The 12685-nt window shown below is 37.4% G+C and overlaps 1 protein-coding gene across 1 annotated transcript in view; it reads left to right on the top strand.

The window, feature by feature from the left end:
- Positions 1-12685, top strand: part of slc8a4b (solute carrier family 8 member 4b) — a 77126-nt gene that overhangs the window by 55917 nt on the left and 8524 nt on the right. The window contains exon 6 of the mRNA XM_065289008.2: positions 11330-11436. Within this exon, the coding sequence (XP_065145080.1) occupies positions 11330-11436 (107 nt within the window). The remainder of the gene's footprint in view (positions 1-11329; positions 11437-12685) is intronic.

Below are 12685 nucleotides of genomic sequence, written 5' to 3'. Positions count from 1 at the left end.
GTAATTCAAGTCTTTTTTTACATTAATGTTTTTAATAACAAATAATCATTTATTTTATGTAACACTCACACTTTAGAGCCCTGCACGGGCCAAAAACTCCAGCCCTAACCCGGCCCTAGCCCATAGTGTTCAAGCCCTACCCGACCCCAGCCCGACAATGCCTGCAATTTTTTCAGCCCCGACCTGACCTGAGACCAATATCAATCACTTTTAAGCTCTCTCTGACGCGCGCGCTCTTTGATGCACGCTCTCTCTGCTACACATGCACATAAGCCCGAATCCGACCCAAGCCTGGTCTGTAAAAAAAAAAAACGTCCCGAGCCCGGCCCAAATGGGCTTAGCCTGTCGGCTTGCGGGGCTCTATCACACTTGTGTTCATATTTATGGTCATGTTATTAAAAGAAATGTCCGCAGAAAAATTGCTAACGTTTGCAAACATATGCCACGTTACTAATTGCACAATAGTCCAGCAACATAGACAAATGTAACCTCCTGAGCGCGATTGCATCCCAGTTCCCCCGATCTGATCGCTCCTGGTTACTCCAGTCTGATCGTGTCCCTGTTCCCCCAGTCTGCCACATCTGGAACGGGAGCAGACTGGGGAAAACTCCCGGTGCTTCAGATTGCCGGTCCACTACAGCGATTGTGAACAGAACGCTAGAACGTGAGACGGAGGGAGAGAGCATCTTTATCCCTATCATATTGGGGTGTGTGATGTGCTGCTTTTGGACTTCCAGGGCCACTTTTTAGGCTATAACTAAACTTATATGACTACAGATGAAGACGGCATCTTTTAAGTTTGTGATAAACATTGCATCTACTTTGACGTATGGACGTATGATGTCATATGACGGTGTAGTGGTGGTGTCCCATTTCTTAGGGGAATATTTTAAACCCTTCCCCTATTTCACCCTGTTTTAAGTGTGAGGGGTATAAAATGTTAGTGTTCTGGTGTCACTGCCTACACATACATGTCATCTAAATTTTTTTTACATTGTACATTTCTTCCCATATCGGCCATAATGTGCTCGCCATTGTTCTTTAATTAGAAAGCTGTTGTCTTTAGAGTGCCAGATCGATACACATGCTCTGCAGAAGACGCAGTGTATATTATGACTGAGTACTACACGCCTGACCTTATTTGATCAATAACTCCACCCAAAATGTGTCACCCACCATTCATCATGAGGGAAGAAAGTGTGTATGTACTGTTTCAAGCAGCTTTGCCCTGGTTTCACTGCCTATTGCGTGTGTGTGTGTTTTAGAATAGGGAGCAGGTGGTGAAATTTTGAGAACATGAGCAACTCATAAATGATGAATGTCTTCATTGCCTTGCCTGTACGCATCACGGCTATGATCTATATAGCCACGCACCCTTGTATGTCTCTAGCACACATGAACAAACAAACAGATGCTTAAAATACTTACAAGACAATAGCCTACAGCCCATCTTTGCTCAAGTGCATAAACAGGCAAGTGCATATCAGATCCCACAGTGTGCACTGAGATCGAATCACCCTGCTGTAATTAAATTATACTCTGCTAATTGTCTTAGTGAGATATTGAGTTTGAGATTGGAGATATTGATTGCATTATGTTTTTGATTTGATTGGCAGTTAAATATAATGTTTCAACTTCTACATTTACACATCTATACTGCACAGGGTACGGGACAGAGATTTGTCTAAAAGCAGTAGTAATATGAGGAACAGTAGTGCTTTGCTTCACAAGCACTAATGAGTTCTTAAATAATGAAATGATTATAATTCAATGATTCATCAAATCCTATCTTCTGGTCATTGTAATTATATGTTGCCGTGTAGCATTTATCTTTATTAATCAGCCTGCGTTCGTGTGCGAGTTGCATTAATTAAACCACGTAAGCAGTTTAACAAACTGAATACGTTGCTTCTCGTCGTCTCTTATCAATTATCACAATCCACAACCTGCTAATCATCATAACCAAGAGCTACAGCAGGTTAAGTGTGAGGTGTGTGTTTGTGTGTGTTTGTGTGACTCAGGTGATGATCAGGTGTTTGTGTCTGCACATTGCATTCAGTTCAGTAAGCCGATATTGAGACCATGAAACAAAGAGGCTGTGATTTTGTATGAATCGCTATGCTCTCAGTAAAATTGAATGCTTCCTTCAACAGACAATGTCTAGAAATGCTTGCTTTGCAAATGAAAACACAGACAGAAATTTAGGTGGAGTGTTTTTGCACTTAGATAAGGAGCTCTCTAATGCTACAATTTGTTAAGCGAAGAGCACACTCCTCTTACCTTTTATAGCCAACACACTTGGCAATGGGTGCAACTAAACAGTTGCAATCCATTTTAAGCAGTCGGTTAATGTGCTGCTATTGTACTTTTAATTATTTAACTCATTGTCATCACTTCCAGAGCAAATGCACCTCATTTCTATGAAATTAGACTTATTATACAGTAGATTGTGTCTTTATCACAAAAGTCAGCACAAATTGTCTCCGGCAATTACTGACATGTGTACATTATTGATCTTGGCAGTAGTAATTTATCAAATGATGGAGAAGAGCTTTGTACCCAAACATATTTCTGGACTGGATGTGTATAGTTCAGCATTTTAAATAAGATTCAGGTGCCTGCAGGGGAAAGACGATTGTACTTTAGACCAAAGCAGTTTAAAGATCTTTAATTGGTGCCTAATTTGCATAATATGGTGCAGAGCCCGACCGATAAAGGATTTTGAAGGCCGATACTGATACAGATGTTTGTTTTAAAATCCGATATACTGATATATCGGCCGATATATATCTCTTTTTTTTTCAGAAACGCGCAACAAAACATTAACAGATTTTCCCCAAAATTCGTTATTTATAGTTATTTATGAGTTTTACAGGGCTTAAAGTGAAAAAAAATCCTGAGCCTGAACTTTCTGTGGCTCAACCAGGACTTTTACCAAGCCCATTTTTTCTATAAACTAATTCTATGAGCAACAGCACAGTCATATTTTCAACACATTAACAACTTATTATGCCAAAAAAACTATGAAAAAAACAAGCCTCAGGTTTCGGAAGTTTACTGCACCAAGTGCCTAAAGCAGGGGGCTCAAACTGGCTTTGGGCCATTTCTGAGATGGACATCTTGTTGGAGGGACATAGAGCTATTTTAACATAAAAACACAATATTTCTGTATATGTACTGCATTTAAATTCTATTATTTAACATATAATAATACATACAAATATAAACAGTGCTTTCAATCTATTTTATAATTTATTTTTAAGAGTAAGTAAATCTTTTCTAAACCTTATCTTAAATTAATAATAATAATAATAAATACAAACTTTTTCTATTAAAACCTTGCACTAAATTAACAAATTAAATTCCTGAATACATTTATGAACTATTTTAGCATATGCATTTATTTTGGACTTGAATATGTTCGATCTCTGTAAAAATTAATATTATTGCTTCATGTGTAACTGCATAGCAAGCAACATAATGATACATATACTTTATTATTCACTTATATTGAGTTGAGTGAGCTGCATACATAGACTACTGTAGTCTACTTTTATCTTTTGCACGTTTCTCCTAATCTTTCCTCTTTTCAAAACCTGGGCACTTGGCTTTTTCCGCATCCGTAGTTTAATATGCGTTGCATTACATCTCCCGCTTGCACTGCTTATGACGTGTCGCCAATGAAAGCTGTGACTTGAACAAACAAACCCCATGCAGCTTTTCTCTGAGTACAGTTGGGTAACCCCAGTACAGCTCTTCTCTGGACGAACACTCCAAAGTCCCGACCAGATTAACTGATCGCATGGAGACAATGATATGATTAACGTGAGGTTCAGATGAGCAATAAAATCTGATCACGTATTCTGTTATGCTCGCTGGAGTGAGAGCCGCTCATGGTTGCGTAGCAACGGAGGACGCCCAGCCTCTCACGCGCTTAGGAATGAAAAAAAATCACATTGACTCGCGTTTAACACGCGTTTTAGACGCGACATGTGAACGGCCCCTAAAAAGTTTACATCAATAATTTAAAAAATATAAAACGAAGTAAATGAAAAAATCTGTGGGGCAGATTATATTATATTTTTGAAAGCAGAACCGGCCCGCATAGAGGGGGAGAGACGGCCGCGGCCTGGGAGTTTGAGACCACTGGCCTAAAGCCTTACCGTGTCTTGTCCTCTTTATTCAAGGCATGCCAAGCGTCACTTGTTTTTTACTTTCTCCTCCGAAGCAGATATATTTTCTTTTGGTTTGATAAACTTCATTCTCCACAGCGTGTGTAGCCTGCAAGCTAACTGCGAACTGGTTCACTTTCTGCACAAGACCCACCCTCCTCTCTAGCAATTGGCTAAGACAACCTAATATCATGCTCCCATTGGCTGTGACCGCTGACTCGTGAATCAAGGTGGTAGGTTGAAGGGGACCGGTTATTATTGCCAGTTCGTTAATTAAAATTTAGCCGCGTGGTATGCGCGCTCATAATTAAAGTGATGCGCTCGTTTTTTCCAAGCGCGTACATGCCGAAAGTGAATCATTTGCATGTTTTGCCTGCGCCGGAGTCCGGACCTGCCCTCAAGCCGGAAATCCGGCCCCCGGCCGGAGTACTTTAAAGTGCCCATCTTATGACTGCTTTTCCACAAGTTATATAGGAGTATGAGTTCCATCAAGCATGTTTCAAAAGTTGTTTGCTCGAAATAGCTTGTAGGAAAAGATTGTTACCCATCTCTAGTAGCCTCTGTTTCAGGGCAGTTCAGATTGTGCCGTTTTGAGCTAGTCTTACATATTTATGAGCTGCTGCTCCTTTGATCACGCCCCACTACTAACGTCATGTGATCGTGCGCATGCTCAGTGGTCTCGTGAGCAGTACAGACCCTACTGTGTTATTATTTTATATATTATTATTATTATTAACGGTTTATGTTGCCAACAGACAATTCATGCAGAAAAGTATCACTAATAAGTACACTACAGGAGAAGAAACTCATGACACACAATGATTCCAGAGTAAATTGTGATGTTACGTTAGCAGTCACAACAACAAACTCGTTTTCCCTGAACAATGCGAACATATTCCCATTATAAAACATTTTCAAACACATTATTTTCGCAAATTACATAAATTAAGACCCAGCGGGGGATGTATACTGCTTGTGGACCGCGTGCTAATTGCTAGAAGCTAGCGGGAGGTCCGGACCGTAAAGTTATAAGGCTCGGGGGTTAGCATCGTCAGAAAAGCCGGGGCTGTAAGGCCCGGTCTCGGTGTGTCAAACTCATCATGACACACAAAGATTCCAGCGTAAATTGTGATGTAGCAGTCTGAACAATACACTCGTTTTCCCTGGACAATACTAACATATTCCCGTTATAAACATTTTCAAACGCATTATTTTCGCAAATTACAGAAATTAAGACCTGGCGGGGGATGTATACTGCTTGTGGACCGCATGCTAATTGCTAGAAGCTAGCGGGAGGTCCGGACCGTGTATATATCTATGCGGACCGTAAAGTTTTTAGAGGCTCACCTCGTCAGAAAAGCCGGGGCGTAACAGTTACGGTCTCGGTTAGTTTGGCAAAAAGCTTTTAGCTCTAGCATCATAAATGTAGTATTTTGTGACAGAAGATGACAACATGCAAAATATAACGTGACTTCTTACCTTTAACGATGAAACAACGCGATCGCGAATCGAATCCAGTCTGTTTCAGATGTGTGAATGATCCATGAAAGTCCAATAAAATACATCCAATTACCATGTTTGTCCACAAATGCTTATAATCCGTGAAATATAGATACATAGTCTGTTGTTTACATCAGATTTCGCATGAAGGTCTTATCGCCTACAATCTGAGGACTGTTTGCGTCGTAACACACTGTATATAAGATACTCCGGGTTCCAATAACCACGCGTTAAAACTTTGTTTTTAAAAGTAGGTGGAAGTATAATCCATAATATCCAAATAGCGCTGTTATTTCCGTGAGACATGATAACAGCACAGAGGGTCTCATTCAAGTGACTGCTCTATGCTCTCTAGCTACCTGGTGGGTGGAGACCTGCGAGTGGGGTGGTGGGCGGGCAAATTCAAACTGAATGTGACGAAACTTTTTGTTACGTCACAACGGAGCTGAGTTTTAACTCGCGCAATCTGAGACTCAAGGCAGAGGACATTCAGAAACCTGTATCTCACTCAAAACAGCATGGATGGATTTTTTTCCAAGTTTGTATGCGTGTGGGAGCATCAGAGACACAAAATAACACCCCAAAACCCAGAAAAAGTGAGTTTTTCATAATACGGGCACTTTAAGCCCTGGTTTTAACTAAAATAATATGATAATGCATTTTAAAAAGAAACTTGTTTCTGTTATTGTCACAACAGAACAGAGGAACATCAAAATATATTAAAGTTCTGATAAATAAAATGTATAAAGATACAAACTTAAGATATGAAACGTAAAGGCCTTTGAACAAAAACACAAAAACAATAACCAAATCAAAGTTACCAGTTTTAAAAGACTTGGTTCATAAATATAACTTTGAATAGGACTGGAGACAAATTCTGTGAAGTTCTGATAAATAACAACAAAAGCAAAATATAAATTGCTGATCACTTGACTCAGGCAGTGGCTAGACACCTAAATCTCTCTGTCAAAAACACCTATAGTGAGGAAATCTAATGAAGACTGTTTCTTCCGGTTTTTTTTTTTTTAAATATTCATTTATCGGCCATTATGAATGCCGATACCGATAGTTTGGAAAATGCCTATTATCGGCCGATAATATCGGCCTGCCGATAAATCGGTCGGGCTCTAATTTGGTGACTCAGGTACTAAAACAACACATAAACAACGCTAGCAGTGAACGTTTTGCATTTACATTTTATGCCCTTGTCTGAAGATTTTAACCAAAGTGACTTACATTGCATTCAAGCTAAACGTTTTGTGTGTTCACTAGAAATCGAACCCACGTCTTTTGCACTGCTAATGCAATGCTCCACCAACTAAGCTACAGGAAATACATGCTTCCCTCTCTTTTATTTCCTGTCTTTCAATTTTTTCCTTTTCAGTTTCCTTTTTCCTTTACAATATATTAAAGAGCACTGTGTGTGTGAGCGAGAGAGAGAGGCAGCAAGCAAAGGTAATAAAACATAGATCTGACAATCTTAATTGAGCTACTGGATTCAGCTCAAGAACACACACAACAAAATCTAATACAAGCACGGCAAAGAGAGCGAATGGTATGGCGGGCATAGGGAAATTTACTAGTGGTGAAGAGATTGACAGAAATGAGAGCTGGAGAGACAGAATAATGGCGATATGAAAAGCAAGAGTGAGCAGAAGTTAAGTGGAGAGCAGAACTTTGAGAGCCAGAGGCCAGGGAAAGGTAAGGAACTGAAGTGTGCTTTCTGAGGAGGATTTCAGATCTCAGCCCATAAATAACCTGAGGTAAACGTGTATCAGTAAAGCTGACATTGCATGAATAGATGAAGAAAAACATGAGGAGTAAAAATAAAAAGGAGTGCTGAAATTGCTCCACTTGAAATATTGAACATAGGAATATGAACACTTTCTTTTTAGTATGTGATAAGAAGGAACAGTCGGAAGGCTTACTTGTTCCCACAGAAGACTTTATGTAGAGCAGAACATCTCAACGTTAACAAAAATATTTTTCTGAGTTTTTCTGAGTGTTCTCTGTAAAAAAAAATCCAGTTTGTATCAGTCTCTCTCTTTTTCTCTCTCTTTCTCACTCTTTGTGTTTTTAATAAAGAAGATGAAGGCTATTGATTATGCCTGCTTTAATTTAAAGTATCTGTCAATTTTTATTGATCATAGATTTAATAAATTTCTTTGTGTAATGAAGTAAGCAGGAGGGACACTATGAGGTATTACAGCCATAATAAAAGTGACTTATACATACAGTCTGTGTGTGTAATGCTGACTCAGATGAGACTGAGTCCCAATCATAATCAGGGTACCCGCGGAGTCTTAAAAGTCTTGAAAAAGCATTGAATTTCATTTTCCCATATTAAGGCCTTAAAATGTATTGAATTTCACCTCAAAGTCTTGAATTTTTCACGGAGGTCTTAACTTTTCAAATGATCAATAGATTTATATGCTGTTAATTCAGACACAAAACTCACGTGCACGAAAACCACGCGCGAGTGATAGATACGAGCGCAGAACACTATCCATGTTTGGAACAGCATCTTAGCGAGCGCGCAGAACACTATTCGCGCGCGGGAAAGCATTCTCGCGTGTTCCTAGAACAGTATTCGCGCGCTGAAAAACGTCCTCCCGAGAGCGCACCTCTGTTCAAAGCGCACAAATGCAGTCACGCGAGCAAAGTAAAAAGTTAAGTAAAAAGGCTGGGATGATAAAGTAAAGGGTGGGATGAGCGCTCGTTCGACTTTCTCTATGCGCTTGCAGTAACACAACACGCACTTGCTGGATCAAGTTGACTTTGGGACTGTGCGGGGGCAGGACAATGACGGGTGTCCAAGCACCTGTGATCGGTTGTTTGATTTAATCAGTGACACACACAATCTTCTGTTCCACAATCCGTCTCTAGTAAATCTAGGTAGAGAAGACACGTTTTAATATGATCATTATGTCGGAGAAGATCATTTATATGTTAAACAATAGTCTTGTGTGATCCATGCAATAATAAGCTGCAACAATAACGCAAATTTGAAAGCTATTATATATTTTGTTTACTGTTTAATTAGATAATATCAACTCGCAATACATACTATAGGCTACATATTTACATTGTCACACTAAGTTAGCATTAGAAAACTTTAGTATGGTCCTGTATAAAGATTAACAGAAAAGATTGACAGAAATATATCTATATATGAGCTTGTGTCCAGTTTTTTGTTTGGTGCAGTGAACAGATCTCTTGTCTTTTTATGGTCAAAATAGCATTACATTTTAATTTGTTGTTGTGTTTGAGGGGTTTTTGTTTCATTTGCCATAATATGGTTAATTTTGTTTGTCAGTATTGTTCTGGTTCGGAGCATTACTGATGAGTGGTATTAGATGTTGTTATTATCTTAACTATATTAAACAGCAAAAAATTAATACCTTAAAATTGGTGTTATTGTTTGGTTTGCAGCTTATTTCATGGATCAAACAAGGCTATTGTTTTAACATAAATTACCTTATCCGACATAATGGTCATATTACAACGTGGCGGGCTGCACAAGATAAAGAGGAGGGCCACATGTGGCCCCTGGCCCTCCAGTTGCCCATCCCTGATTTAGGGATTTTCAAATTTACAATAAATGTACATTTAAATCTAATAAATCTATTTGATTGTTGGTTTTGATTGTTGGGTAAAGATAAGGGTTAGGCCGTTTGGGCCTTGGACTCAGCCTTTCATGTTGTCATGTTCAAACACTTGTAAATAGTAATTATTTGAGCTATATTACGTTATTTAAAATGATTTATTCTACTCGAATGGGCGCGATGTATAGGTATTAAATTTCATTTGAAGTGGTATTAAAAAGGTCTTAAAAAGGCCTTGAATTTAGGTTTGACAATCCTGGGGGTACCCTGATAATAAATAATATCTACAGTATGTTGCTCTTTTACTTTTGTCACCTTTTTACCATGTAGTTTGATATATCAGGGTAATGATAAGGCCAGAAATCTTCAAGCCAGCAGATGTTGATGAAATATCGACTTATGAGCAAGTTAATATAATGTATTTATTAATTTTTTATTATTTCAATCTTTTTTGTATAGTAGCTAATTGTTCACTTTGTTTCAGAAAAAAATACATTATTATTAACAATCGAACACACTTTATATTAGTATTACTGTAAAACAATTGCAGAATTTTTGTCAAATTAACACATATTTTTATGTTACTTTAGCTTAAAAAATTATGTTAAACAATTTAACTTAACTTATACTTGAATGTATAAGTTATGTCAACTTTTTTAAGCAATAACTTAAAATAGTAGGTTGAATTAACTTGCAAAACCAAGTTGTTTTAACTTTGTGCTGCATTTTTTTACAGTGTAACTATCCACCCAACCCTAAACCTTCCCTGAACAACACAATAATGAACAAACGTGTACACAATAAGCACAATATATTCAGTTGTTCTTAAACTGGGGACCGTGGCACCTTGGAGGCCGCTAGATGATGCATTGGGGGCATTAATTTATCATAAAAAATTAATAATTAAACATTAGAGAAATAAGGCTACTAACCAAAAGCACTTTACTGTGTAATTTTATGTTTTGTTTTATTACAATTGTAAGTTTGAGAGTGTTTATGTCATGAATTTTCTTTGGGAGGCCTTAAGGGATGCACAATACACATGGTGGGCAGCACGCCAAAAAGTTTGAGAACCACTGTACAAATAAAGGTACAAAAGTTGTCACTGGGACAATATTTAAAAGGGTCCTAATATGTACCATTTGGTACAGATATGTACCTTTGAGGCACAGTATGCACCTTTTAGGTAAAAAAAATTACACTTTTTATAAAGTTACCACCCCATTGACAACTTTTGTATCTTCTTGTACCTTTTTTCTGAGAGTGTACAGTAATTTAGTACGAGAAATATAAAGTTGGACAAATTATGTCCACTATGATATCCATATTAATAATAACAAAATGTACCAGGAAGGACATACAGTGCAAACAATTTCAAGTCATAAGCTATTATAGATTTTTTTAATCAGAAATGTAATGCACTTAATGTATTTGTGCTGTAATGTAAGTTTTTGAATAATTAATTAAAAATCCTTTTGTATTTCAAAACCCATGATAGGTAAAATCAGTTTATAATCTGGGTGGATCAGCACCACCCTGTCCCATCTGTCCCTTATGTGAACCTCACCCCTGAACCACAGTACTGAATGATTATCACTGCTGTAAATATAATAGATGTTCTCTATTGTTAAAAAAATAATTGTTTTGAATCCAGTACTTACAGTATAGTGTAGATTCCAACCTCAACCTTCCAACGCATTGTTAACATTGGCACAACACATCATCATGAATAATGCATGATATTATTGGGTGTGTGGTCAGAATTATGCAAATCCTGGCAGTAATTACTGATAAATACATAAAGTGTGAGCTAATTCAACTGAAATCTACAGTATTTACTCTGTCACAGTGCTTGCATGCATGTAATAGAGAAATTTAAACAGAGATTATGTAATGGTGTGTTAAAGTATTACACGCTCCTGTGTGTTAATCATTTGTAAAAAAAAAAAACGATTTATGGTTTGAAAAGGATTTACAGCTTTATTTTAATTGTATTGTACTGTGATGATGAAGTACATCTAAAACTCTTTCGCTGTTTGTCTCTTTCTACAGGAAGACAATAGAGGTGAAGATTATAGATGATGAAGAATATGAGAAAAACAAGACCTTCAGCATTGAATTAGGAGAGCCAGTATTACTTGAGATTGGACAAAAACATGGTAAAGTATATTTCTGTGTCTGTACTGTGCAAAAGTCTTAGGCCACCATGCCAGAATTAGATTTGTTGTTTTTCAATGTTATAGTGATCATATATAATTGTTTCTCAGTTTCTTTAATAGAAGAAAATGTGTCAAGTTTTTAGGGTAAACTCCACTTCCACTTGAGCAATAGCAGGAAACTGCAGGATATCTTAAACCTAATTAAAATAAATCCTAATGTCTAATTTTAAAGAAATTAGTCTTTTTACTTCATGCTCAAAAACGCTGAAGATGTGTTTAGTGTCAAGAGAGTTCACACTAAACACAGACAATGCCTAAAGAAGACATTTAGTCGTGAAAATTTTATTTTTTGTCATATTATCTGTATTTTCTGTTTGTATCTCAATATAATAATGCAAAAAAATTTGGATGCACATTAAAACTTCTAAAACAGCAAGTCTAGTGGTGGCCTAAGACTGTACTGAAATCAGATTTCTATATCACAAAGCAAATCTACAAAAAATGCATTACTGCAATAAAGACACCAACATGTTATTAAGCATTTACAATTAGAGTCTAGGAAATCCAGGCCGAAGTCTTATAATCTAATAATGTTTTTACAGGCTGGGTCACAAATTATTAATTTGTCACTTAATGACTTATTTTCTTAATTTTCACATAAATTACATCAACGTTATATGAAATATTACTAAAGTTATTTTAAAATTATGTGAAAGTGGCCCTTAATTGTTTACTATGACTGGCAGTTTGTAAAAGTCAGTTTATTGGAGCCATAATACAAGCTCAAGAAAACTAATGAAAATAATTTAAGAAGTTATTTTAACAAGCCTATGTAATATAATTTTAGAGTAATAATAAAAATACACTTATTTTATTTCTCAGTGCACTTAAGACTAAGCGCACATGTACGCCAAAGCATGTAAACGTGGCTGAAAACCCCAAGTGGATGCCAACTGTGGCTGTTTGCCAGCGTTTCTTCAGCTAAGCGCTTTGGTTGCTGTGGTACTTCTTCAGGCGTTGTACAATGCGCCGGTTGGTTGTTGTGGTTTTTGTCCTGCCCCTCATCCACTGTGGTTGAACGGCTGAGTGAAAAGACACTGACAAGCTGAGCGTTTCACCCAAAGTTAAACATTTTACAACTCTAGACGCTCAGCGCTGAATGTGGAAAAATTCTAAGCGGACCAGTCATTAACTCTTTCACCGCAGCGTTTTTTAAAAAGTTGCCAGCCAGCGCCAGCGTTTTTCATGA

Source organism: Paramisgurnus dabryanus, chromosome 2, assembly GCF_030506205.2.
Source record: "Paramisgurnus dabryanus chromosome 2, PD_genome_1.1, whole genome shotgun sequence".
Classification (NCBI taxonomy): Eukaryota; Metazoa; Chordata; class Actinopteri; order Cypriniformes; family Cobitidae; genus Paramisgurnus; species Paramisgurnus dabryanus.
This window is presented reverse-complemented; position numbering and strand designations above follow the sequence as displayed.